At 47.3% G+C, this 23,433-nt stretch overlaps 1 protein-coding gene across 1 annotated transcript in view; it reads right to left on the bottom strand.

The window, feature by feature from the left end:
• Positions 1 to 23,174, bottom strand: part of TBC1D10A (TBC1 domain family member 10A) — a 49,181-nt gene extending 26,007 nt beyond the window's left edge. Inside the window, exon 1 of the mRNA XM_015425326.1 lies at positions 22,866 to 23,174. Coding sequence (XP_015280812.1) covers positions 22,866 to 23,101 — 236 coding nt within the window. The 5' untranslated portion in view covers positions 23,102 to 23,174. The remainder of the gene's footprint in view (positions 1 to 22,865) is intronic.
• Positions 23,175 to 23,433: the final 259 nt, after the last annotated feature.

The following is a 23,433-nucleotide window of genomic DNA, read 5'->3' as shown; positions in this document are numbered from 1 at the left end:
AGGTGACCCTTGCATGGATTACTGTGGCTAGGTCGGAGCACTTGGCATAGATGGAAAAATGCCAGTCTGGCTGTGTGTGTGACCTGGGCCTCCATATTAAGGGATCATATCCAAGATCATACCACAGGCTCCTGACAGACTGCACGGGTGTTAATGGTGCCCTGTCAGGAGCCGGTAAACTGAACCCAAGCCCTGAAGCCCCTCCTCCCAGCCACAGAATCTCCGTCTTTGTTGGATTCCATTTCAGCCTGCTCTTTTTTAACATTCCCACCACAGCCTCCAAACCTGTGGCCAGATTTTTTGGGGCAACATCCGGGTGGCCGTCCAAAAGCAGATACAACTGGGTGTCATCAGCATATTGGTGACACCCACACCCAAAACTCCAAGGCAGCTGGGCAAGGGGGCATGTATAGATGTTAAGTGCCCTCTGAGGGACCCCTCATTCTGGGGTATCTAGAGGGCACTTTCTCACCGAGCGCCACCCTCTGTCCCCAACCATAGAGGAACAAGGTAAGCCACTGAAGGGCTATGTCAGCAAGGCAGTGGATCAGGAGATCATAATCGACCGTGCTGAACACTTCAGAAGGCTTCCATAAAGCACCGTTTCTACATGCAAAATGACAAATAGAAACGTAAGATAAACAGGCAGCATGTACAAATCATAAAATCAATTAGAGTTTCCAGTTTTGAAAAGGTCTGGCTTTGTCACTCAGATTAACCTTCACCTATGCTCTGATCTTCATATTTATTTATTTATCCTTCCATTTGTATACCGCTCACCCCCTGAGGGCTCTGAGCGGTTTTATTTAATCAGTATATTTTCCACGCTGCCAAGAATCAGGCATCCCCCACGCTGCCATGAATCAGGCATCCCCATGACTCTCTTTACCTGTTTACAACCCAGAATGGGAAAGCTGCATATGAAGCCATAATATTCTGCTAAATATTTAGAGTATATTTTTCGTGCTTAACAGCAATCCTCTCAACCTAGGAAACTCTAGGACTTGGGGGGGACAGGTCACGTGCACGTGGGACCCTAATAATTTTCAGTATCCTTGCCAAACTACAACCCCTGAAGTTCCTTGAGAGAAGCCACACTTAGAATAAGACTGGTATTAGTCCACTGTACAGATACAGAGTCTCAGGACTTCCATGGCTCAAGGCTTCAGCCAGCCCACTTTTCCTCAAGGCCTGCCAATGCCACACACTGTTGTCACATTAAAGACCACGAACTGAAATATGCCTGAACTTCACCAGTTTTCAGCAGCAAGGCCCACTGCACAAAGGAAGGGGAGCTCTGTTCAGGCAGACAGCTGGGACAAGGTGAACTCCTGCTTAAGGCATCCCACTGTCAAGCTAGCACTTCCAGTTTGCTGTTTGTGAACCAGTTTCAGGCCAAGGCTGTGGGATCCAAAGGCAGAGGAGGAAAGAAAGCAGACAGAATGAACGTGTCTGGCTTGGAGCTGGCAGCCAGCTCCCACTTTCTCTGCCTGAAGTGTGCATTTATGGACTTGCTGGAGCTGAAAAGCAAAGCCACAGTCCACTTCCTCTTCTCTCAGCCTCTCCTAAAACAGGGCAGCAGCAGAAAGGAGGTCAGCACACAGGCTGCAGTGAAGAACCAGATCTAAACACTGAAGCACTCTGAGAAACAAGTCACAGGACAGCCTAAAGAAGAAGACAGACTTAACCAAGTATGCCCAGTGCCTCATGGCCTTCTTCTAAACAAGGCAAAGCATCTTTGTGCCCAAATGCCAGCAGCAAACCATGTGACCCTTGATTTCACACAGAAGCTTTTCTTTGATGATGCCCAGCTTGCATGGGTTACAACTGCACTTGGGTAGAGTATTCTGCCAAGGGCTGTGAGCCACAAGCTCCAGTATCCCATGTCATTCAATCCTGCCCAAAATACCTCTTATATGAACACAAGTACATAAAATGGGGGCAGGACACCATATGAACCTGCTGAAAGTTAGGTAGAGAAATTTCAAGTGGAGCACTGCGACCTGAATCATTCCTCTGACAATACTTTCCACCCCAGAAATCACTTCTACCTGACCCGGTTATGTAGTTTTTCTAGGAGAAAAACAACTGGCTTACTATTATGTGATATTTTGATTGTTCCCAGTACTGCTACCTAAAATCTTTTTCTCACTTGGAAGACAGTATCAGCTGAAAGAAGAAGAGATTAGATTTATATCCCACCCTTCACTCAGAGTCTCAGAGCGGCTTACAATCTCCTTCCCCTTCCCCTCCCCACAACAGACACCCTGTGAGGTAGGTGGGGCTGAGACAGCTCTTTCCAGAACTGTCCTTGAGAGAACAGGTCTGACAAAACTATGGCTTGTTCAAGGTCATCCAGCAGCTGCAAGTGGAGGAATGGGGAATCGAACCCGGTTCTCCCAGATTAGAGTCCACAAATTTAACCACTACACCAAACTGGCTCTCAAAGACCAAAGGAGTTAAGAATTCAGGCCCCCAGCTCAGGCCAGTCATAATGTACTTTAAATCAGGAAAGCTCCCACAGTGTTATCATTCTGCAAAAGGTGCAAAATAGAAATGTTCCACACCACATTCTTGTAATGGAACTGATCTGTGGCAGAACAGAACAGCTCAAAAGATAGCCTTCATATAGGAGTGGAACAGCATTGTCTTGTACCTTTGTAAATGCACAGTCTGCATTGCTCCCACTATGATGGCATGGAGATTTTGTCACTGGTATTAGCATTTAGCCTTCTATACCTAGTTCTATTGCATTATTCATTGTTTATCTTTGTTGTTCGCACTGTCATTCAATTTTGTACTTCTAGGCCTGATACACGGCTCATTCAATTATCTATACTGATTGCAGAGCAACGAAAGGGGGGGAAATGTAATCAATCTGCCTTGAGCCTCAGTGAAAAATGCAGGTTACAATACCCCCTCTGAGTATTATATAGGGAACTGGAAATTCACAGGTCTTCCACTGTTATTTTCTTAAGCCTCCTGCAGATGTGTACTAAAAAACCTCTGCAGAAATTTTTCCATTACACAATTCTACACCAGATTCCATTCAGCATGCCAGCAGACGAAAGGAATAAGCCAAGCCCTGCCTACAAGGTTTTGCAGACACAGTGGCAATGCTTTGCCATTCTTGCCTCAAGTACAAGCACTCAGCAGCCGTATGATATGGAGTCTCCTGTGTATCCATAAAAGTACAAAATTTGCATTTTTACCTGTCTCCCTTCAGCAAGGGAGGTTAACAAAGCAGTAAGTCAAGAATTTTCAGGGCTGAGACTGGCTACCCTTTCTGTATGGCAGCCTCGTTTTGTCCACAGTTTATGACACATGCCAGTGTGCATTGGACAAACTTAAGGAGGCTTTAATGCACTCCTGCATTAAAGCGAAAAGGGCGGAGAAATGGGAAAGCTCGGCCCTCTTCCAGCCTGCGTCCCATCCCGAGGGATGTTGGCAGTGGGGCTAGGACTTTTAACCCCTCTCCGACATTGGTGTTGTGTAATGCCAGGTCCATAAATAATAAGACCATAGTCCTTAGGGACTTCTTGCAACAGCAGAATGTGGACCTGGCGTGCATGACGGAGATCTGGGTGAGGGAAGGTGAGACAGTGGCTCTCTCCCAACTCGCCCCTCCTGGGTTCTTGGTCCTTCACCAATCTCGGACTAGTGGCGGGCGGGGGGAGTGGCTCTATTCATCATGCAGGCTTACTCCTTTAGGGCGCTTCTGCCTCCGAGGATCACGGGCATTGAGTCTGCGGGGCGGGTCTGGGAGTTTGGCGATTTGGCTGGTGTACCAGCCGCCTAACGCACCGGCTAATAGCTTGCCGTCACTGATGGAGGCCGTAGCAGGCTGGGCACTGGAACACCCTAGACTGATTGTCTTGGGTGATTTCAATGTCCATGCCGATGACGCGATCTCCATTCAGGCAACAGATCTGGTGTCGTCCATGGCAGCACTGGGACTCTCCCAATATATAACGACCCCCACACACCAGGCAGGGCACACGCTCAATTTGATCTTCACGGCGGGGGTTACAGTGGACCAGGTTACTGCTTTGGCAGTTCCATGGTCGGACCACCATGCCCTGGGGGCCCGCCTGTATGTACCACCCCGACCCTGTTTAGGTGGTGAGTGTATTTTGGCTTGCCCACAGAGCCAAATGGACCCAGTGCGGCTCCAGATGGCTCTGCGGGATCCGATGCCCCCTGGCGGCTCGTTGGATGAGCTTGTGGAGGACTGGAATAGCCAGCTCTCCACTGTCATGAACAAGATCGCTCCACGGCGCCCTCTACGCCCCCACACTAAGCTGGCTCTTTGGAATACCCAGGAGTTACGGCTGATGAAGTGGGAGCTTAGACGGCTAGAGAGACGGTGGTGTTGAACTCGAGACGAAACAACAAGATAATCTTATAGGACGTTTATGAAAGCCTATGAGATAGTGGTCAAAGCCGCAAAGAAGGTTTTCTATGTGGCAGCGATTGCGTCTGCTAGCTCTCGCCCAGCCCAATTATTTAGGACGATTCAGTCAATAACAGCTCTGCCACAGGGCAGACCAAATGCTAGTGAATTGGACATTGGCTTTGAGGCTTTTGTGCGCTATTTTGCGAATAAAGTCTTGGTGCGACCTCCCCACCACACTTGATACAGTGAGTGAGCTTGAGGCCCATTGCACGTCTTTGGGTTCGATTCTGGATTGCTTCAGCCCTCTCAGCCTGGAGGAAGTTGACAGCTTGCTTGCAGCTGTGTGCCCAACCTCTTGCAGTCTTGATCTGTGCCCCTCCTGGCTTATTAAATCTGGCCATGAGGGGTTTCGAGGTGCCCTAAGGGAGATTATCAACAAGTCCCTCTTAGAGGGGCAATTCCCTGGGGCCCTCAAAGAAGCGATGGTCTGCCCTCTCTTGAAAAAACCATCTCTAGATCCGGCCGAATTGGCTAACTACCGGTCGGTCTCCAATTTGCCCTATTTGGGCAAACTGATTGAGAGGGCGGTAGCGATACAGCTGCAGGGTTTTCTGGATGACGCTTCAGTGTTAGATCTCTTCCAGTCCGGCTTCCGTCCGGGTCATGGGACGGAGACAGTGCTGGTCGCTCTGACTGACGATCTCCGGAGACATCAGGATCGAGACGGAACAGCAGTGCTGTTGTTGTTAGATCGGTCGGCCGCATTTGACACGGTCGACCACCAGTTACTAGTCCACCGCCTCGCCAACGTGGGGATTAGGGGGCTTGCCTTGCAATGGTTTGCCTCCTTTCTTCAAGGTTGGGGACAAAGGGTGGCGCTAGGGGAACAGCAGTCCAGGAGGCACCCGCTTGAGTGTAGTGTGCCTCAGGGGGCTGTGCTGTCCCCGATGTTATTTAACATCCACATGCGCCCCCTTGCCCAGATTGCCCGGAGGTATGGGCTGGGATGTCACCAGTACGCTGATGACACCCAGCTCTATCTGATGTTAGGCAGCCAGTCGGACTCCGGACCAGATGATCTGGATGGTGCTTTGCAGGCCGTGGCTGGGTGGCTCAGACTGAGTTGGCTGAAGCTGAATCCAGCAAAGATGGAGGTCCTGTACCTGGGTCAGGGTGGTTCGGGGTTGGGGATCCCACTCCCGACCTTTGTAGGGGCCTCATTGGTCCCAGCGTCAGAGGTTCGGAGTTTGGGAGTGCTCCTGGATTCCTTCCTTACCATGGAGGCCCAGGTAGCCGCCACTGCCAAGTCGGCCTTCTATCTGAGGCTGATTAGGCAGTTGGTTCCCTTCCTTGACCGTGCTGACCTGGCTACAGTGATCCACGCGAAGGTTACCTCGAGACTAGACTACTGTAACACTCTCTACATGGGGCTGCCTTTGTCACGGATCTGGAAGCTGCAGCTAGTGCAGAATGCCGCGGCCAGGCTGTTGATGGGTCTCCCTAGATGGGAGCACATCCAGGCTGTGCTGAGTACACTGCAATGATTGCCAATAGTATACCTAATCTGCTTCAAAGTGCTGGTTCTTAGCTTTAAAGCCCTACATGGCCGAGGTCCAACATACCTACGGGACCGCCTTTCCCCATATATACCCCAGAGAGCACTACGGTCTGGGTCTCAAAATCAGTTGACCCTCCCTGGCACGAGGGAGGCCAGGCTAGCTGCTACTAGGGCCTGGGCCTTGTCGCTGGCGGCCCCTACCTGGTGGAATGAGCTCCTGGAAGAGATCAGGGCCCTGCGGGACCTTTTACAAGCATATAACTAGGGGCCGCCGCCGTCGTCTTAATGCACGGCCCGTAATGTTGACATCAGCAGCTGCCTCAAGAATGAGCAATATAACATTCAAACATCTATGTGGAATAACATCGAAGCACTTTATTTGAATACATTTCATTGGTTTATCTTATCTGCCGCCAGTACTTTGTAACATTTGTAATGCATTATTTTAATTGTTGTGTTTTAATTCTGTACTATTTATGCTTTTATCTTGTATTGTTGTATTGTTGGAAGCAGCCCTGAGCCTGCTTTGTGGGGAGGGCGGGGTATAAATTTGATTATGAATGATAAGCGAAGCCTGAACAAAATAAGAGTGCACTGTGCACCGACTGCTGCTAGATGAATTTTCAGTCCAATGTCCCACCCTAATGGCCACTCTCTTAACTTTAGCCTGCCACTATGTCTGCTAAGTGTAGCCTAATAGGGACTCAAGCCAGCCAACAGCATAATCCCCCCAAATTCCCTATTACATTATTTACCCGAATGGAAAGCAGCTCCTGTTTAAGCAAGGTCACTGAAAAAGAGCTCTTTAATTCCTTTCGTTTCATGCGAGAGCAACAGCAGTTTTCACAGAGCCCTCTACTCACTGCAGTGCAACTGCAAAAGTGCTTTAATCCCCACTGCCTCCCCCCCAGCTAACAACAGAGATTCTATTACTGCTCTTCCACTATGCTTCAACCGCTAACTCCCAATTTGCCTGGGTCTTGGTGTATGCACACTGAAGAGGAGGAGGAGGAGATTGGATTCATACCCCACCCTTCACTCAGAGTCTCAGAGCTGTTTACAATCTGCTTCCCTTGCCCTCCCCACAACAGACACCCTATGAGATAGGTAGGCTGAGAGAGCTCTGAGAGAACTGCTCTTGAGAGAACAGCTCTCAGGGAACTTTGACTGACCCAAGGTCACCCAGCAGTTGCATGAACAGGAGTGGCAAATCAAACCCGATTCTCCAGATTAGAGTCCGCTGCTGTCCTTAACCACTACACCAAACTAGCTGTCTAGATTCAGCTTGTAACAGAGAGGGGCAGTTGCTCTTCCCAAGCCTGTTTCTGTTCATATGGAAAGGGGCTAAACAGCCCTTTGCTCAAATCCAAAACAAGTCAGTGGGAAGAGCCAGAATTTGCTGGTCTTTTAGCATTTGCCTGGTTCAAACTATAGCCACACTTATAAGCCAGTCAATGACCGTAAGGTATGGATACACAGGAACAATGTGTGAGATCAGACACTATTCACAGTATAGCCCCTGTAATGAAATGGCATTTACCTGGGTGTGTAAGAGGGATGCTGTCTGTAGTTGGTGTTTAAAATGGTTCCCCATAAGGGTAAGTGGCCTGTAGTTCCGGACAGAGGCCTGCAGGGCTAACCCTCACCAGGTTGATTGGGACTTCATTTGCTTGCCTACATTTCCCAGAAGCACTAGGTAAAAAGAGCGGGGAAACTTGGACACACCCCAGGGGCGGAGCCAGGGAGATAAAGGCTTTGGTTCCTGAGGGCGGAGTTCAGTCTTCAGCCTGGTCTTCAGCTTTTGGTTCAGCGTGGACCGCAACTTCAAGGGAGCAGACAGCTGGGGGCTCCTGTTGCCTCAAACTCCAGGGCATCCAGGCCCCTATAAACGGTGGTGGACAGCCAGGAGGGCAACAGTACCAGTTACCAGTCCGGTGAACGGCTGGGGTTTCTCCACAACCTCCAGAGATAGTGAGGGTGTGTAGGGGACAGAGGAGTGGCGTTTTAAATCATATTTATTTTCTGCCCAGGTTGTGTTAATATGCTCTTGTTTATTTTCTGTGCTTAACTTGTACATAGTTAAAATAAATCTTCTTTTTGGAATTCTAAGACCTGGTGTGCCTTGACCACCTAGTTCTCCCTGCTCAGCACGTTACCAGAAGCAAAAGGGAGGCACGTTACTAGAAGCAAAAGGAACCCAAATGGGCCCAAATCGGAAGGTTGCCAACTATCCAGGGCAAAGATAGTGGTACCAACTTCCCAAGGTTGGGGAATCAGCCAGAGGAGTCTCACTGTCCCTCTAGGAAGGCGGTGTCAATCCAGTGAGTGGTAGCAGCGTGTAACAAAGGGAAATAGCCCCACCAGGCAGGGTGGGAAGGCAAAAGCAGGGGCTTGCGAGCCACAGAACGGCTGCTCAGTCTCCCAGGGCTGACGGCAGGTCCCCGTTTGACCACAGCCCCTATCGACCTGCCACTGATATTCACACCTAAAATGACTGAGGGGCACTTAGGCAATGAATCCCAGTTTCCAGATTATGCCAGCTCCCATTGCCGATAAAGCAGCATGAGGGTTTGATCCTCTCTTTCTCAGTCTGTCAGCTGAGCCTGCAAGGCTTGGGAAACTTCAATCCAAGACCCTCGCTACATGTCTGGAGCGGAGCCAACTGCTTGAGACTCCCAATGCCACCTGAACGGGCCTTTGTGTACTTCCATGAACAGGCTAGACAATCTGTCAGGATTTCAGGGGCTGCCAGACAAGGCCTTTTTGTTTTCATACTGGGTTGGGTGGAAAAAGCTGTGATGCTGGAATTCTACTGAGCTGCCCAGAGAGGAAGTAAGCATAAAACCTGCCACCTCTAGGCACACCTGTGCTTATTTCCTGTATGCGCGTGGTTCCTAAACTGTAGAATGGGAACCACAAGTTGAGTCATAACTCTCATACAAAGGAGCTGTGAGGCCAGGAAGAATTGGGTGAATGGGGAGAGAAAGTTCAAAGGCAAAATTGGGCATACCTTTGATAATTTGTGAAATAGCCACTGACAAATAGAAGATACAAGTGAGGGCCTGCAAGACTTGCAGGGGGGAACCCCATTTCCATCCCCACACTTCCTTGCCGGACCCAGTGTGGCCCCCGGACTCCCCTGCAGCCGCTGCCAGGCCTGCTGCCTTCCCCTCACCCACCCACCACTCTCTGCAGCTCACCCCGAACAGCTCTGGCCAAGCCAGCCAAAGCTGCTTCCCCCCTGCTCTCCGCCTAGAGCTGCACCAAGCGAGCCCCCCACCCCACCCCACCCTCTGCAGCTCACTCAGAGTAGCCCCAGGTGAGCCAGCCAAGGCTTCCTTCTTCCCTCCCCGCTCTCGATGGCTTGCACGGAGCTGGCCTGCTGAGGCTTCCACCACCACCACCACCGTGGCTCACTCGGAGCAGCTCCACGCGAGCCAGATGAGACTTCCTTCCCCTGCCCGCCATGCATCTGATGAAGAGAGCTGTGTTTCTCGAAAGCTTATGCTGCAATAAAGTGGGTTAGTCTCAAAGGTGCTACTGGGCTTTTTACTATTTTGCAGCAAAAGACTAACATGGCTAACTCCTCTGGATCTGTTGCCACAGCAACTGCCAGGCCCCTTTTCCAGCTGCTCACATGCACAGACAACACTTTTTTGTTTGGGGGGGGGGGATTTAAACCCTCCAATGTTGTTGTTTTTAACTTTTCAGATTTTTCTGTAAACCTAAGGGGTCCCCCAAGTTTGCAGAAAAGCCTGTTTGGGATAAGTGTGCTCCCTATCTGCAGATTTAGAGATCCAGAGATAGGGGCCACACTGGGAAATTAGATATACAGATAAGCCAGGAACCCTCAAGGAGTTGTGTGGGTCACTTCATTGCCCCTGTATCCTCTTCCCCACACTATTTCTTCTTTCTCATCTGCTGGCAGCCCACATATCCTCACCCTTCCCTGCTTCTTTCTCTTCTTGTCATCCACTGAACTCTTTTACACTCCACCTTTCTCCCCAAAGCAGCTTACATTAGTCTCCTGTCCTCCATTTTATCCTCACAACAATCCTCTGAGGTAGCTTAGGCTGAAAGATCCTGCCATGGAAGCTTGCTGGGTGATGTGGGCCAGTCACTATTTATATGCCTACTGCACAGGGCTTTTGGAGGATAAAGTGGCAGGGGAAGAAACAATGTAAGTCATTCTAAGCTCCTTGAAGGAAGTGGGATATTAACGAGCATTTGAAGAAGCCCTGCTCTATTTGGCTGTCCTTATTCTACAGCTGATCATTGATTATGGTCCAGGCAAACAGCAAAAATAAGAGCCCCAACTGTGTGGGTACACAGGACATACTAGAAGCAGGCAACCTACCCAAGCTACACATATAGCTTTGTCTTCATGACAGAAACCCACAGGCATCCACTTGCAAATGAGGATGCATCAAACAGAACCTGCACAGCTTGTTCTTTCCTCAGGATGTTGCCAAAAAAGGATAAAAGTCTGGAAACATGCAATGCTGTCAAACCAGACTGAAATTAAAGTAGGGGTAACCAAGAGCACATTCCACCAAGATTTAGCATCCAGTCAGATCTTTGGACAGGGGAGTGGTTTTGACCAGAACTCAGAGCTGAGGATGTAGTTTTCTATCAGCAGCCGGGGTCAGAGGGCAAACAGCAAGCCCAAAGAATTCTTGGAAATCCAGCTGACCTAACAGAAACTGAAGCAATGGGTTTCCAGAGCTGTAAACCTCAAGGTAGTCTTCTTCCAGGAACTGTCAACATTTTCCCAGGCTGAAAGCTGCCTTGAGATTTACAGCTTATGAACCCCACGCCTCAGTTTCTATTAGACCTTTTCAATTCCCATGGTCTTACTAGCTCTTGGGATTCCATACACACCCACTGACCCTGGATTCCTAATGGAAACGCTGACATTACAGACTTAGACCATAAAGCAGCTGCCATCAAAACTAGACTCAGAATCCTCATGAACGCCTCTGGAAAGGTACTCAGGCTTCAGCACTGGCAAGCCTCCAATGAAAACAACAGCCATGGGTATGCAATTTAAATCATTTACAACACACCTCTGTCTGCTTTCAACAAAACTACAGGCATTAGTATGAGAACCAATCAGTTCCAGCACACTAGAAATCGGGCAATGGCAAACCACCTCTGAATGTTTCTTGCCTCAAAAACCCGATGGGGTTGCCATAAGTCAGTTGCAACCTGATGGCAAAAAAAAAGAGAGAGAAATCACTAGGGCTGTCCTATAAGGCAAGAGATAAACAGAAGTAGTTTGCCATTGCCTACCTTTGTGGAGCAACCCTGGTCTCCCATTCAAGTACTAATCAGGGCCAAGGCGGCTTTGTTTGCAAGATCAATTAGGATCCGGCTAGCCTGGGCTATCCAGGGCAAGGCAGGAAGCACTATAACACCAATATAAAGAAAGCTACACATAAGCATCAACTTACCAAAAGTTTTGCAGAACCAACAAGCCTCAGCCCTTCCTAACCGCCAGGAAGATGGTAAACACAAAAGCTTGACAAGAGACTGCTCCATAACCAAGGGGCTATGATCATAAAGGCCCTGCTTCTTGCTACTGGAATCCTCCGGTTATTCTTTCTATAAAGATCAGGGTAGGAAAAGTATGAGCCAGGGAAAGGTGGAGAAGGAGAAAAGGAAGAAGACACTAATGTTCGAACAGGTTCTACTAGGGGGTGAGGGAGGTGTGAGTCAACACACTGAGAGCTCTTCTCCTTTTCACAAACACACACACCCAGCTCCTGCCTGGACATAATCTCAGCAGCCATTCTGAAGCAACAGGTCAACTGCAACCGTTTAAGGGAGGCAGGGGTTCAAATACCGATTCTCTGTACAATAACTAATAAACCTTGCAGGCAAGCCACAGTCACAGACCCGGCTGCTTCCCACAAATGACCCCTGGTTTCCAAACAACTACAGATGTTCCCAGCAACTTGCTGTTCCTTGTGCGGGAAAGCAGCACCAGAGGAAGCCAGTTAAAAGTGCTTCCCTGTCTCTACTAAAGACAAGCAGACAGGAATACACAGACATTCTAGCTTTGAGTTGGGTGGCTGGGAGAACCTGTTTGGCAGTAACCACAAACAGCCATCACCTGATGGGAAACCAACAGAAAGATCCTGGACTTTTTGACAGCTGCCACGGAAACATCAGATTTGCTCCCCATGGACCTTAGTTCTCTGGTTCTAACACAACTCACACTCCAGGACAACCCTGCTTAGCTGAGGCTTACACCTCCCTGTTGGCCAGATGCCCATTCCAGACTGCAGAAGCAGCAGTCCTGGATCTTCCCAATTTTCAAGGCTCACCTGAAACTATAAACCTGGCTTTGCCTTTTTCTGACAGACTATGCCAGGCCAGTTTCCACTGTGCCACTGAAGGATGTTGGAAAAAGGCAAACTCTGTCCCAGTGCTTCTGCAGAGGTTATTCAAAATAAGAGCCTTACAGCAGTACATTCTCAAGTTTGGTTTTTTTGTGATTTTTTTTCACACACACATACAGGAGATGGTGAAAATTCAAGGTAACGTTTATTTTAAAAAGTAATTAGAAAAGGTTTATATTACAAGGGTGACAAATTCCACAGAAGTAAGTTTATTGTTATGGCTGGAGACCATAGCTCCACCTGCTCCCTCCCTGTGTGCATGCACACACACATGAACACAGACACACATGAAAGAGTTACAAAAGTTTCTGCTACAACGTGTGAGCCTTTCAAATTCCACAAAACTGTACTTTTAGCAGACCCGTGTGACTAAACACAAGTCAGATCCAGGTTGTTATTTAGTTTTGTCTTTGCATATTTTAAAACATCTTCATCATGTTACATGTTAATTTGCTGTTCAGCCAGTCTATAAGTTTGAATCTTACCTTCCTTCCAACGTATCCGAAGTGTGCGTGCACACGAAAGATCATACCTTGAATAAAACTTTGTTGGTCTTAAAGGTGCCACTGGACTCTAAATTTGTTAAACACGTCAGTACACCAAAGTCGCACAACTTCTGTGACAAAGAAAGCTGTATGCTCTTACCTGCATAAACTATGTAAATTTATGCAAATATGCCACAAAGTCCTTCATGGGCTGAGTAGCTCTAATGTCTCTAGCTGTCTAGAGAGCAGAAGAGCTCACAAAAAGGATGTGTAAAAGCAACTTTAGCCTAGGAAAGCAAAAGCCAGGACCTGGAGAAAGAAGGCTGCACAAGATGCTTAAGAAATTAGCCACGTATTCCTAAGCAGGTCTACTCAGAATCATACTGAAGTCTACTCAGCAGGCCTTACTCCCAGGAAAGTACAGACTGCACTGTACGACTGTGAGTTGTCAGAGTGAGGACCAACGAAGGAAGCTAGAGTGGAACGACGGAGGGAGAATGGGCTGCAAGGACAGTTGCAGATTAGTAGACCTGTGGCGATAAAGAATCACATGATTTAAAAACCAGAGATCTCTTTTGCTGCAGGGCTGTAACTGACTAGCACCTTCACTGCATGTTCTTTGACCACAGGCCAACATCCCTAGGAAACCCAGAACGCCTTCAGACAGCAGACCTGAAAGCACCTCCAATTGACTGCTCTTAACGTGTACACCCACACTTAAAACACCTTGCACCTTTTGATCCACAAGGCACTCTGTTGCTTTGCTTTTTATACTGGCCATTTTTAAGTGTTGTGACAGAGCTAACACTAGAATACCAGCACGAAAGTCATCAAGAAAGAACAATTAAGCCCCAAACAGCAAATCAACATTATTCTGATGTTCAAAGCTACAATCATTGCCAGTTAATTTTCTGCCACATCAAAAACAAATTATCACACCTATCAAAGTGTTCCTTGGTTACTGTTCAAATAAATCAATATTTTAAAAATACAAAACTACTGTTTGACTGTCAACAGCTCAAAAGTTTCAAATAAAATATCCAGCCCTACTCAGAAGGAAGCAGGATATCAAGTTAATGCACACACTCTCCTATATCCCTTTCCAAGATTGGAACAAATCCCCAGATGCCAAGATTCATAGTAGTAGCACCTAGGAATGTGACATATTTTTCCAGCACGGTGAATGAATACCTGATATTAAGTCAGACCATTTGCATATGTAGCCAAGTAAGGTCTATTCTGACTGGGAATAGCTCTCCAAATCTCTACAAGTGACTTTTCCGGTTCTACCTGGAATCCTTTGAACTAGGTGCTACAGATTAAAGTATGCAAAGTGTGCGCTCTGCTCGTAAACTACGGCTGCCCCCAACCTGAACGTGCAAAAATACTACTTGATCTTTACTTTTCTTTTAGCTTTTGTTAAGTCCAACTACTGGCAGGTCCTGTTCAGGATATGAGCCAGAGACCTTCTATGCTCTAAGTGATAATTACACCTCTATCACATGTTTGTCAATTGTTACCTAGAAACTGAATGCTAGTACCTAGCAATAAGGCTTTTTCTAGCCTAACTCTTATCATGGGCAAAGGCACCCTTCCATTTCCCCTTCTTATCACAAGTCAACTTTTTTCAGGTGCTGTTTCTCTTCCAGCATTCAAACTCAGCTTTGCTACAGGTTACTAAGCTGTTCTTTCACTCTCATTCCAACATTCTTCCCATAACCCTAATTTCCTAAACCCTCTGCTTCCCTCAACAGGCCTCATGCATCCGCTTTCTTCAACTAATGCTTAATAAGATGGAATCTATTTTCTATCGGCTCCCGACTTTACTGCAAAAATGTATAGTTCAGTTTACTATGCTGACCTTTGTTCCTTCTGCGCAGCCTTTAGTCACTGGTCATTTAAAAGGAGACTAACTGCAGAGTTTGCATCACTAGAAGAAAGCAGCTCATGGCTCGAAACTAGAGTTTTGTTCCCAGTCCTCCTACAGTTTGTGTGTGTGTGACCCCAAACAAATCACTTCTGCAACAACCTCCCAGTTCTCAATTTTCATGCAGATCAGTATTACTTAACCTCATAAAGAGCCAGATGGCATTTTAATGCGAACCCTTATTTTGACCTAATTTTAAATTGTGCTTCACTCTCATCCTCCATCCATGTCATAATACTTTTTAAAAGCAGATTCATTAGGAAAAGTGCTAGCTTTTGCTCCATTTGCCAGTGAGGAAGAGGGGCTGAGCTAATAACTAAATCCAATTTCAAGACATGTTATTTACTTGACGAGCCGCACAAGTATTGCCAAAGCATATGGGAAGGACAGATCCCCATAAAAAGCAATAATAATAATTAAAATGACAGCTGTTTAGAATCTTATGGCTCATTCTGCCTCAGGGTATGAGGAACACTTTACCCTGAGATTGATTTCAAAACTGGGACCTAAATATTTTGATAAAAATATTCATGATTCATTTCTGATCTGCAAGCTGACTCCATTCTCTACCAAATTCGGGCATGTTGCCCCTCAACACTTGGAAGTATACCTTTCTTGGAGCCCATGTGCTGAGTTTTAGTACAGTAATATCCATGCACAATGTAAGGACAACTGCTTCTCTAGATGTTGGTACAAAACTGTAGCCTTGGCAAGAAGTCACAGTACAAGATGGCTGGGGGTTACTAGCTACAGGACAAACTATCAATCAGCATCAATGTTTTTTTAAGTATCTACTAGCAGTCAGTACCCACTTAAAGAAATGGCTATTAACTATCAGCTGTATGAAAGTCTAGACAACAGTCAGCCATCCCATTGAGCATAGCTACTGTAGTGTTAAAGCTGGTTGCACAAGTCCTAATTTGTTACTCACTTGAGCATAGCCTTTGGCCACCATGGCAAGAAGGGGTGCCATGCTCTCTGCTTTCACAATGATACACCAAATGCCAGTACTGGGTACTTGCTTGCTCTCTCATGCCATAAGTCTCTGCTATACACTCTGAACAAGGACACTGGTCCCAAAAGCACTACCGCTTATTTATTTATTTGATTTATACACACACACATCCTGCCGAAGCAGGCTCAGAGCGGCTTACATAAAATTGTTAAACAATTTAAAAACACATAAAATCTGAAGTGCAATGTATCCATACATACATTCCTATGCGATGACAATCATAACCCAATGTTTTCGTAACAGGGGCCAGTTAGTACAGACTTAGATGATGAACATAATCCCAGGAAGGCTCCAAATTATATCAAGATGTTAAATATGGTCAAATGCCTGGTGGAAGAGCTCCGTCTTGCAGGCCCTGTGAAACTGAAGCACGTCCCGCAGGCCCCTGGTGTCCTCAGGGAGCTTGTTCCACCAGCGTGGAGCTGCTACAGAGAAGGCCCTAGCCCTGGTGATGGCCAGTCTGGCCTCTTTAGGGCCACGAAACACTAGGAGGTTTTGTGACCCCGAACGCAGTGCTCTCTGGGGAGGGAAAGGAGGTCCCCCCTCAGGTATGCTGGCCCCTGATCATAAAGGGCTTTATATGTGAGAACCACCACCTTGAAGTGAATTCAGTATGTTATAGGCAGCCAGCGCAATGCTTTCAGCACAGGCTGGATGTGTTCTCACGGAGAGAGATCCAACAACAGCCTGGCTGCTGCATTCTGCACCAGCTGCAGCTTCCGAATTTGGGACAAGGGCAGCCTGATGTAGAAAGCATTACAGTAGTCTAATCTCGGTGACCTTTGTGTGGTCAGCCGAAGATGGTAAAAGGCTGACTTGGCAGTGGCTGCCACCTGGGCCTCCATCGTTAAGGAAGCATCCAGAAGCACTCTCAAACTCCTAACCTATGGCGCTGGCACCAAAGACACCCCATCAAAGGTCGGGAGTGAGATACTTCACCCCAGGCCACCACAACTTATGCACAGAACCTCCGTCTTCATTGGACTGAGTTTCAACCAACTCAGTCGAAGCCATCCAGCCACAGCTTATAACGCCAGATCTTCCGGCCCAGAGTCCAACTGGCGCATACAGATGTTAAATAACATCAGGAATGGATAAGAAGAAGCAAAATAAAGGGAATGTCACTTGTTTGGTATGAGCAGCCTTTGTCTACCCTTGACATTGCATCTCCATTGCGAGGAGCTTGCTTAAGTGGCATCCTTTACATAATTTTAAAAAATTTGGGTGAGGCAAATGCAGAATGTTGACTTTAAAAATTACCAAGTACATAAAGCTCTAGTTATGGGAGCTCAAGTCACCGGAGAATTGACATGCATTTAAAGATGTTCTCAATATTTCATTCATAGTTCTTAATTCAGCCTCCTGTTAAGTTTCCCAACTGCCAAGGTCCTCCAACACTGCCCCAGGCACTTATCCAGGCAGGACGTTTTTGGCTTCCACCATGGCCACATCTGTTCTTTCCTAATCTTTGTTTTTCTTGTTCTCCAGGCCCCTTTGTCATTATCTTTCCTGGAAACAAAATATATGGGACCAAAACAACATTCTAAGTGTAGACTCCAAACCCTTTCCGGAGCACTGACAGGATGCTACAGGCAGTTCTAAAATTAAAAAGGAAATTCTGCACAAGAAGCTGACAGCTGCAATTGGCATAAATTATACATATTAATCAAATATACATTCTCTTTTTTGCATAATTTATTCTGCAGGTAGTAGTTCACTGCTAGAAGAGATAAGGGGCTACGGAGGGCCTGAGATAACACACACACCCCAGCCACCAAATATTTTTAGTCAGTAACTCTTCTGGCATTGCCCAAAGATACTTTCAAGCACATTTTTGCAACCATGTGGGTTAGAAACTTGTTTACTAAATGAAAGCTGACTTCTGGGGAACACCTGAAGAATCATGCCATTAGCCAGCACAGGATATGTAATTGGTTTTGGTGAGAAGACACACATAGCAATCAGGCACTGAATCCGAAACAGCCTTAAGGTCAGGGCACAAGGAAGGAATCGGTAAGAGTTTATAAGCATATTCCCTCACTCCCTGATAGCACATAATCAAGTAGAAGTCAGGACACCCAAGGAGCTCAGGATTGTTAACAGCCACCTGCTTACAGTGAGTAACAACTGCCATCAAGGCAGGGGCGCTTTTGTACATGACAGGAGAGCTGGCAGCTTGCTTGCTGTGTTTCCTTTCAGGCAGTTCAAGCATCATAAATGCTTACACTGGCATTCATGGACAGATGGACTAATAAATGTTGTGAGAAAGAAACAGCTGTGCATTTGTAAACCTATTCAACAGCATGAGATAGCTAAAGTCTCAGTGGTTTAACTTGATCCTGATTCAGACAGCCTATGAATTTTCAAGGCTGAAACAATGCTGCCATGGGAGCAAAAATACAGCACCAAATCAAATTCTGACAACTGATATAGATTCATGAAACTATCTGAGCTTAGAGCAACATAATAGATGTTTTCATTTGTACAGTACTTAGGTTTGGCCTTTTAAAATAACTTCCAATTGAGTTCCCATAAAACAGGGCCTAGTCAGAAGATAATGCAAGACAACATTTGAGATCTAGAGCTGCAGAAGCTAATTTTACACATGAAGATACTTGCTGCCGTTACTGGATTTTGTTTCCCTATTTCAATATTCCTCAGTCTCTTTCCACACCTCCAGAGTATAACTGGAGACTCATTTCATTTACTAAAGAACATGCAAATATAAGTTCTTGGTCACATCCTAGAACAATGAGCAGGTACCCTTGCAACAAATATAAGCTAACCCGGTTAACATCACACCATTCTCCCACTCTCCCTGGTCAACCACAGTGGAACATTGGTTTCAGGCCAACAGTGATGCTCCTAGGATTCCCCAATGCCTATCAGTTGTATGGTAGGCTGCATCAGGGAACCCTGGTAAATCCTTAGCCCCTCCTTTGAGATGATGTCAGTCACAGAAAGGGGGATGAGACCATGAGAAGGTACACGAGGTCTCCCTGCTCTAAGAGTTACAGATGGTATGGTGCCCTCTTTTTCAAGGCAGATTTGTGCTCCTCATACTGGTGCACCCCCCAAACATACAGTTTGGGAATTACTGTCTGCTTTTATGACACAGCACTGAAAAGATGAGGAAAGGGGTACATGAAAGAATTTCCAAAAACTTTTTTGTTTGTTGCAAACTTGCCTGAATACTTTGTGTGTGACTCACAGCAAAGAGACTCCTGTTTTTGCTCACATAGCAAGAGAGCAAGAGGAGGGTCCTCTGGCACCAGCAAGATGGAGAAGCAGTTCTCTTTGGCTCTTGCTTATCTCCTTGGCTACATATTCCACCCTTTCCTTTTTTGTGTTAAAAGTTCTCTTCAGCTGACACAGCCTCCCACAAACAGCTACTCCAGCTCTGTCTATGCCCGCACAGCCCTAAACAAGGCATACACCCTGGCAGTTTAATACATCAAGTGCTTAATATTGCAAACTCAGGCAGAGAAGCCTCCCTCAGCACTCCTGCCTGTACAGCTGCAGGGCTGATGTCAGACCTTACAGCAGAACCTATTTTGCAGATTCAATATTATTTTCTTCCTGCAGGCACCAAATGATTTCCCAGTCTTTGCAATAACAGCCACTGAACAACTGAGTGCACCTGGTAGAACAGCAAGTGGCTTTCAAACCATGTTTCCAGGATCTCTGAAACTGCAGAAACTTAACTAGGAGCAAACAAGTAACAACAGACAGACTTTCATGAAAGAGAACTGGCCAATCGTTTCCCCTGCAATTGCCCAAGCAAACACTGAGCATGTTCTAGGGTTCTTCCTCAGACCATATGTGGGTCTGATAAAGTCTCCTAGGCCTGGTTTGGTACTCAGGGCCTGAGAGTCCAGATTTTGAGTACTTGCTGTGTCCCAAAAGTGGCAAAGGGCCTCAGACCCAGAGAGTTCCTACATTCTCACTTTGCACAGAGCATTCAAGGAGGTAAGAGACAGCGAACTCTGAACATCACACTTCTTCCATAGTAAAAGGGCCCACAAAAGGTACCCAAGCTCAAGGCGTTCCAAAATTATAGCTGATGTTCTACAAAACTCAACGATTTACAGCAGATACACAAGATCTCCCCAGTGTGGAAAGGGTTTCTAAAGGATAAGTCAGTCTAAAAATCATTAGGAAAAGACTTTTCCTTTTTGCTAGGAAAAAGCATATATCCATTTTGATCCTTGTATAGTACTAATATACAGTCAACAAAAGTGTCCTCAAGTAGGTAAGGAAAGAAGGAAGTAATAACAGAACAATCAACTCTTCTTCTGCCTCTATCCCAAAGGCAACACACACATTTTTTCTTAACCTAATCCTTCACATGTTCTGTGCATCACTGTACAATGGCAAAAGTTGATGCTTATCTAAACTTATTTAAAAACAAAAACAAGAACTGTTTATCTTTATTTTAAACAACAGGGGGCCACCCCATTCCCTCCCTCAAGCAATGCCTCACCGGTTTTGTGAAGTTCTTGTTATTTTTAATCCACCCACTCACACACTATTTGCAGTCTATCCCACCCCACTCCCAAGACAATCTTGTTGATTTCACTTCCTTATCTTTGACTTCTGAAATTGATGAACATGTTTCATAAGGCTGGGAGACACCTTCAGGGCCAAAGGGCCCATATTTAAGCCTAATCTTCAACTCATTTTAATTTTACTAGACTCTTACATAGCCATTCTGCCACTTCCTGCCTCTTGTAGGTACACAAACAGTAGAGCTCTCTCCTTCAAAACAAGGCATGGACTCACAAACGTGGGTTCATAACTGTTTCCTCACATCATTTGCAGGCACTGATCAGACGTCTCTCTGCTTAGCTCCCAGGACAATACAAATCTCTCTCAGCCAAAAAGAAGGGACTAGAAAGGCACTATCCAAGCAACTGCCATTCTGATGTCGTTCTGTGGATGCATTCTAAGGTACAGGATTAAATGGCTTCTCCCTCCTGGGGTCTTAGAAAACAAAAATACTGTATTTTTAAAGTCTAAACCTCTTAAAGGACTTCATAGTCAAAAAGCTGGATCTAAAGTAAGTATTTATCAGCCTTGCAAATACAATGAAGTGAGTCAAAGGATAGGGTGAGTCCCCCAAAAACCACCTCTTCCCATTAAAAAATGCATATCTATGTGGTTACCTATAGCAACCACATAGATACACATTTTTGAATGGGAAGAGCTGGTTTTTTGGGGGGCTCACCCTATCCCTTTAAGCCATTACTGTGCAACAAATCACTAGCATTTATATGGTTAATAAAACATATTTGCAGACACACAGTTTGTGAAAATATCTGCCACGGTGGAGGATAGCACTGTTTTACATTGGGTATGCTTCTGAAGGATCACGTGGGCAAGCTGGCATTTTCAAAGTTAAGGGATGAGCAAGCAAAAGAACATTTGTAATGTGCTGCCTTTCGACCGTCACCTACACTCAATATAGTAGCGCCATACTATGGTTGCCTTACCCCATTCCCTTCTGTCCCATCATTGCTTTGAGAGGATTTCACTTTCTCTATCACCACAAACCAAGGCAGAAGGAAAGTCATACTTGACCAATAATTTCCTCCAGGCACTTCTGGTTAGCTTTAGACTGACCCAAGATCACCCAGTGAGTTTCATGGCTGAGCAGAACTTGAAACCGAGTCTCTCCAGCCCAGCATGTTAATCAGTACACTGCACATGACTGCAGTATTTAGTCAGCTGACCAGTTAAAAAATAAACAGAGCTCCTGATCGACCAAACAGCACAGGTTTTTTGGCATCGCAAAGAAACAAGTATCCCAAACAGTATCCCAAAGAAACAAGATTTGGCTTTCAGGTTGTATGACCCAACCCCTAATTCCTAGTATTGCTCCTACCCACGGCCACAGAAGTCTTCTTGGCTACTCACCCACCACATACACACAGTGCCAACTTCCAAGGCATTGCAACCCCCATCCCACTCCAGATCAGAAAACAGGATGCCTCCTTGTCACCAGTCACAGCTCCTCTTGAAGTTAAGATCAAGATGGACCTAGACTGGGCTTGCTAACTATTTCCTCCATCCTCCCCAACTAGTTGCAAAGCTCCTGGGTTGGCCAGGTCCAGGAGGAAGAGAAACTTTTCCTATGCCACTAGATCTGTGGAAAAAAGCTTTCTTTCTATACTCCTCAGCAGAAACAACAGGGGAGCCAACGTGGGTCCTAAAAGCTGGCAACCCTCAGGCACTTCACGTGCTCCCATTTCAAGGCTGAATCCAAAACAGCCCTACGCCAAGGGACCCTTTTCCAGCATCAGAGCTCAGAAGGTGCAAAATGACAAGAAAGAAGCACACTGGAGTCAGTGAAAAGAGCCCCTTCCCTTCCCCACACATTTGGACTATAGGTCTGCAAGCTAATGGAGCGTGTGTGGGGGGAGTACCTTGCACCAAGCAGGCAGGAACCTGGATATCTTTGTAGCCTATGGAACCTCCTGCTGCTACAATAAACCTGATAATCATTACTGTGTGTTAACTGCCCTCAAGGCGCCTCTGACTTATTATTATTAGGGTGACCCAATGTCCTCCAAAACGTCCTATCATTAACAGCCTCGCTCAGGGCTTGCAAAATGAGGGCGTGTCAAGTCTCCCTCTTTTCCTGCCGCCTCCAACTTTCCCTTGCATTATTGTCTCCTCCAGTGACTCTTGTCTTCTCATAATGTGACCAAAGTGCCTTACAAGCACTGCGATACTTCTTCTGGGTGGCCACTGGAATCTGCAGCAGCAGCAAAACAAAGACTCCTGGGGTAGCTTTGCCATAACGACATTTATTCCGGCGTCAGCATTCGGGAATCAGACCTCGGCCTCATCAGACAGTCCTAAAGGTGATGCCGGGATTAATTCGGCTCGTCTGCCGAGTCCCGCCGAACTCCAGTCTGGTCTCCCTGACGCTGCAACAGCCTCGAAAGGGGAACGCCGCCCCTCGCTTTGCCCTCCGAGCCCATAACTCCGGTCCGGCCATCTCCCCCCGGGGCGCGGGGGCCCGTCCGGCCCGTCCCTCCCCCCCTTCCCTTCCTCCTTCCCCCGCCGCCCACTTACAGCGCCTCCCTGGCGGGCGCGTCGCCCTCCGGCACGAGGAAGCCGAACTTGTCGACGCGCCGCTCGCCGCCGTCGCTGCTGCTGCCGCCGCCCACCGAGCTCCGCAAGTCGCTGTCCCGTCGCAGCTTCGCGTCCATCTCGGCCGCCTCTGAGGCAGCGTCGGGCGGCGCTGCCATCCCGTTCGCGGAAACCAAAGCGACCCCTCCTGCTGCTTCGCCGCCGCGGCTCTTGGCCATGACCGGCCCCCTCAGCTACAGCGGCGGCGGCGACGAGGGGGAGGGAAGCCGACCCGGCGCCATCAGCGCCCGCCAGGAGCCGCCTCAGCCGATCCGGCCGAGCCGCTTCTGCCTCACCGATTCGGGCACGCCCATTGGCTGAAGCGGCTCCTCCAGGCCCACCCTCTCTCCGCGCCCATTGGTTGCCCCCGGGTGGGAGCGAAGTCTCCTCCCTCCCGCCTCAGATCAATGGGCGTCGCGCTTCCCGGCCCTCCTATTTGGGAACAGCTAGTGGTCTGGACAAAGGTCTTTGGACAGCTGGGATGCCAATCAAGGTCTTGCTGCCGCCTCCC

Source organism: Gekko japonicus, unplaced genomic scaffold (genome assembly GCF_001447785.1).
Source record: "Gekko japonicus isolate JY-2015 unplaced genomic scaffold, Gekko_japonicus_V1.1 scaffold135, whole genome shotgun sequence".
Classification (NCBI taxonomy): Eukaryota; Metazoa; Chordata; class Lepidosauria; order Squamata; family Gekkonidae; genus Gekko; species Gekko japonicus.
The sequence above is the reverse complement of the archived record's forward strand: the minus strand, read 5'-3'. Positions and strand labels throughout refer to the sequence as shown.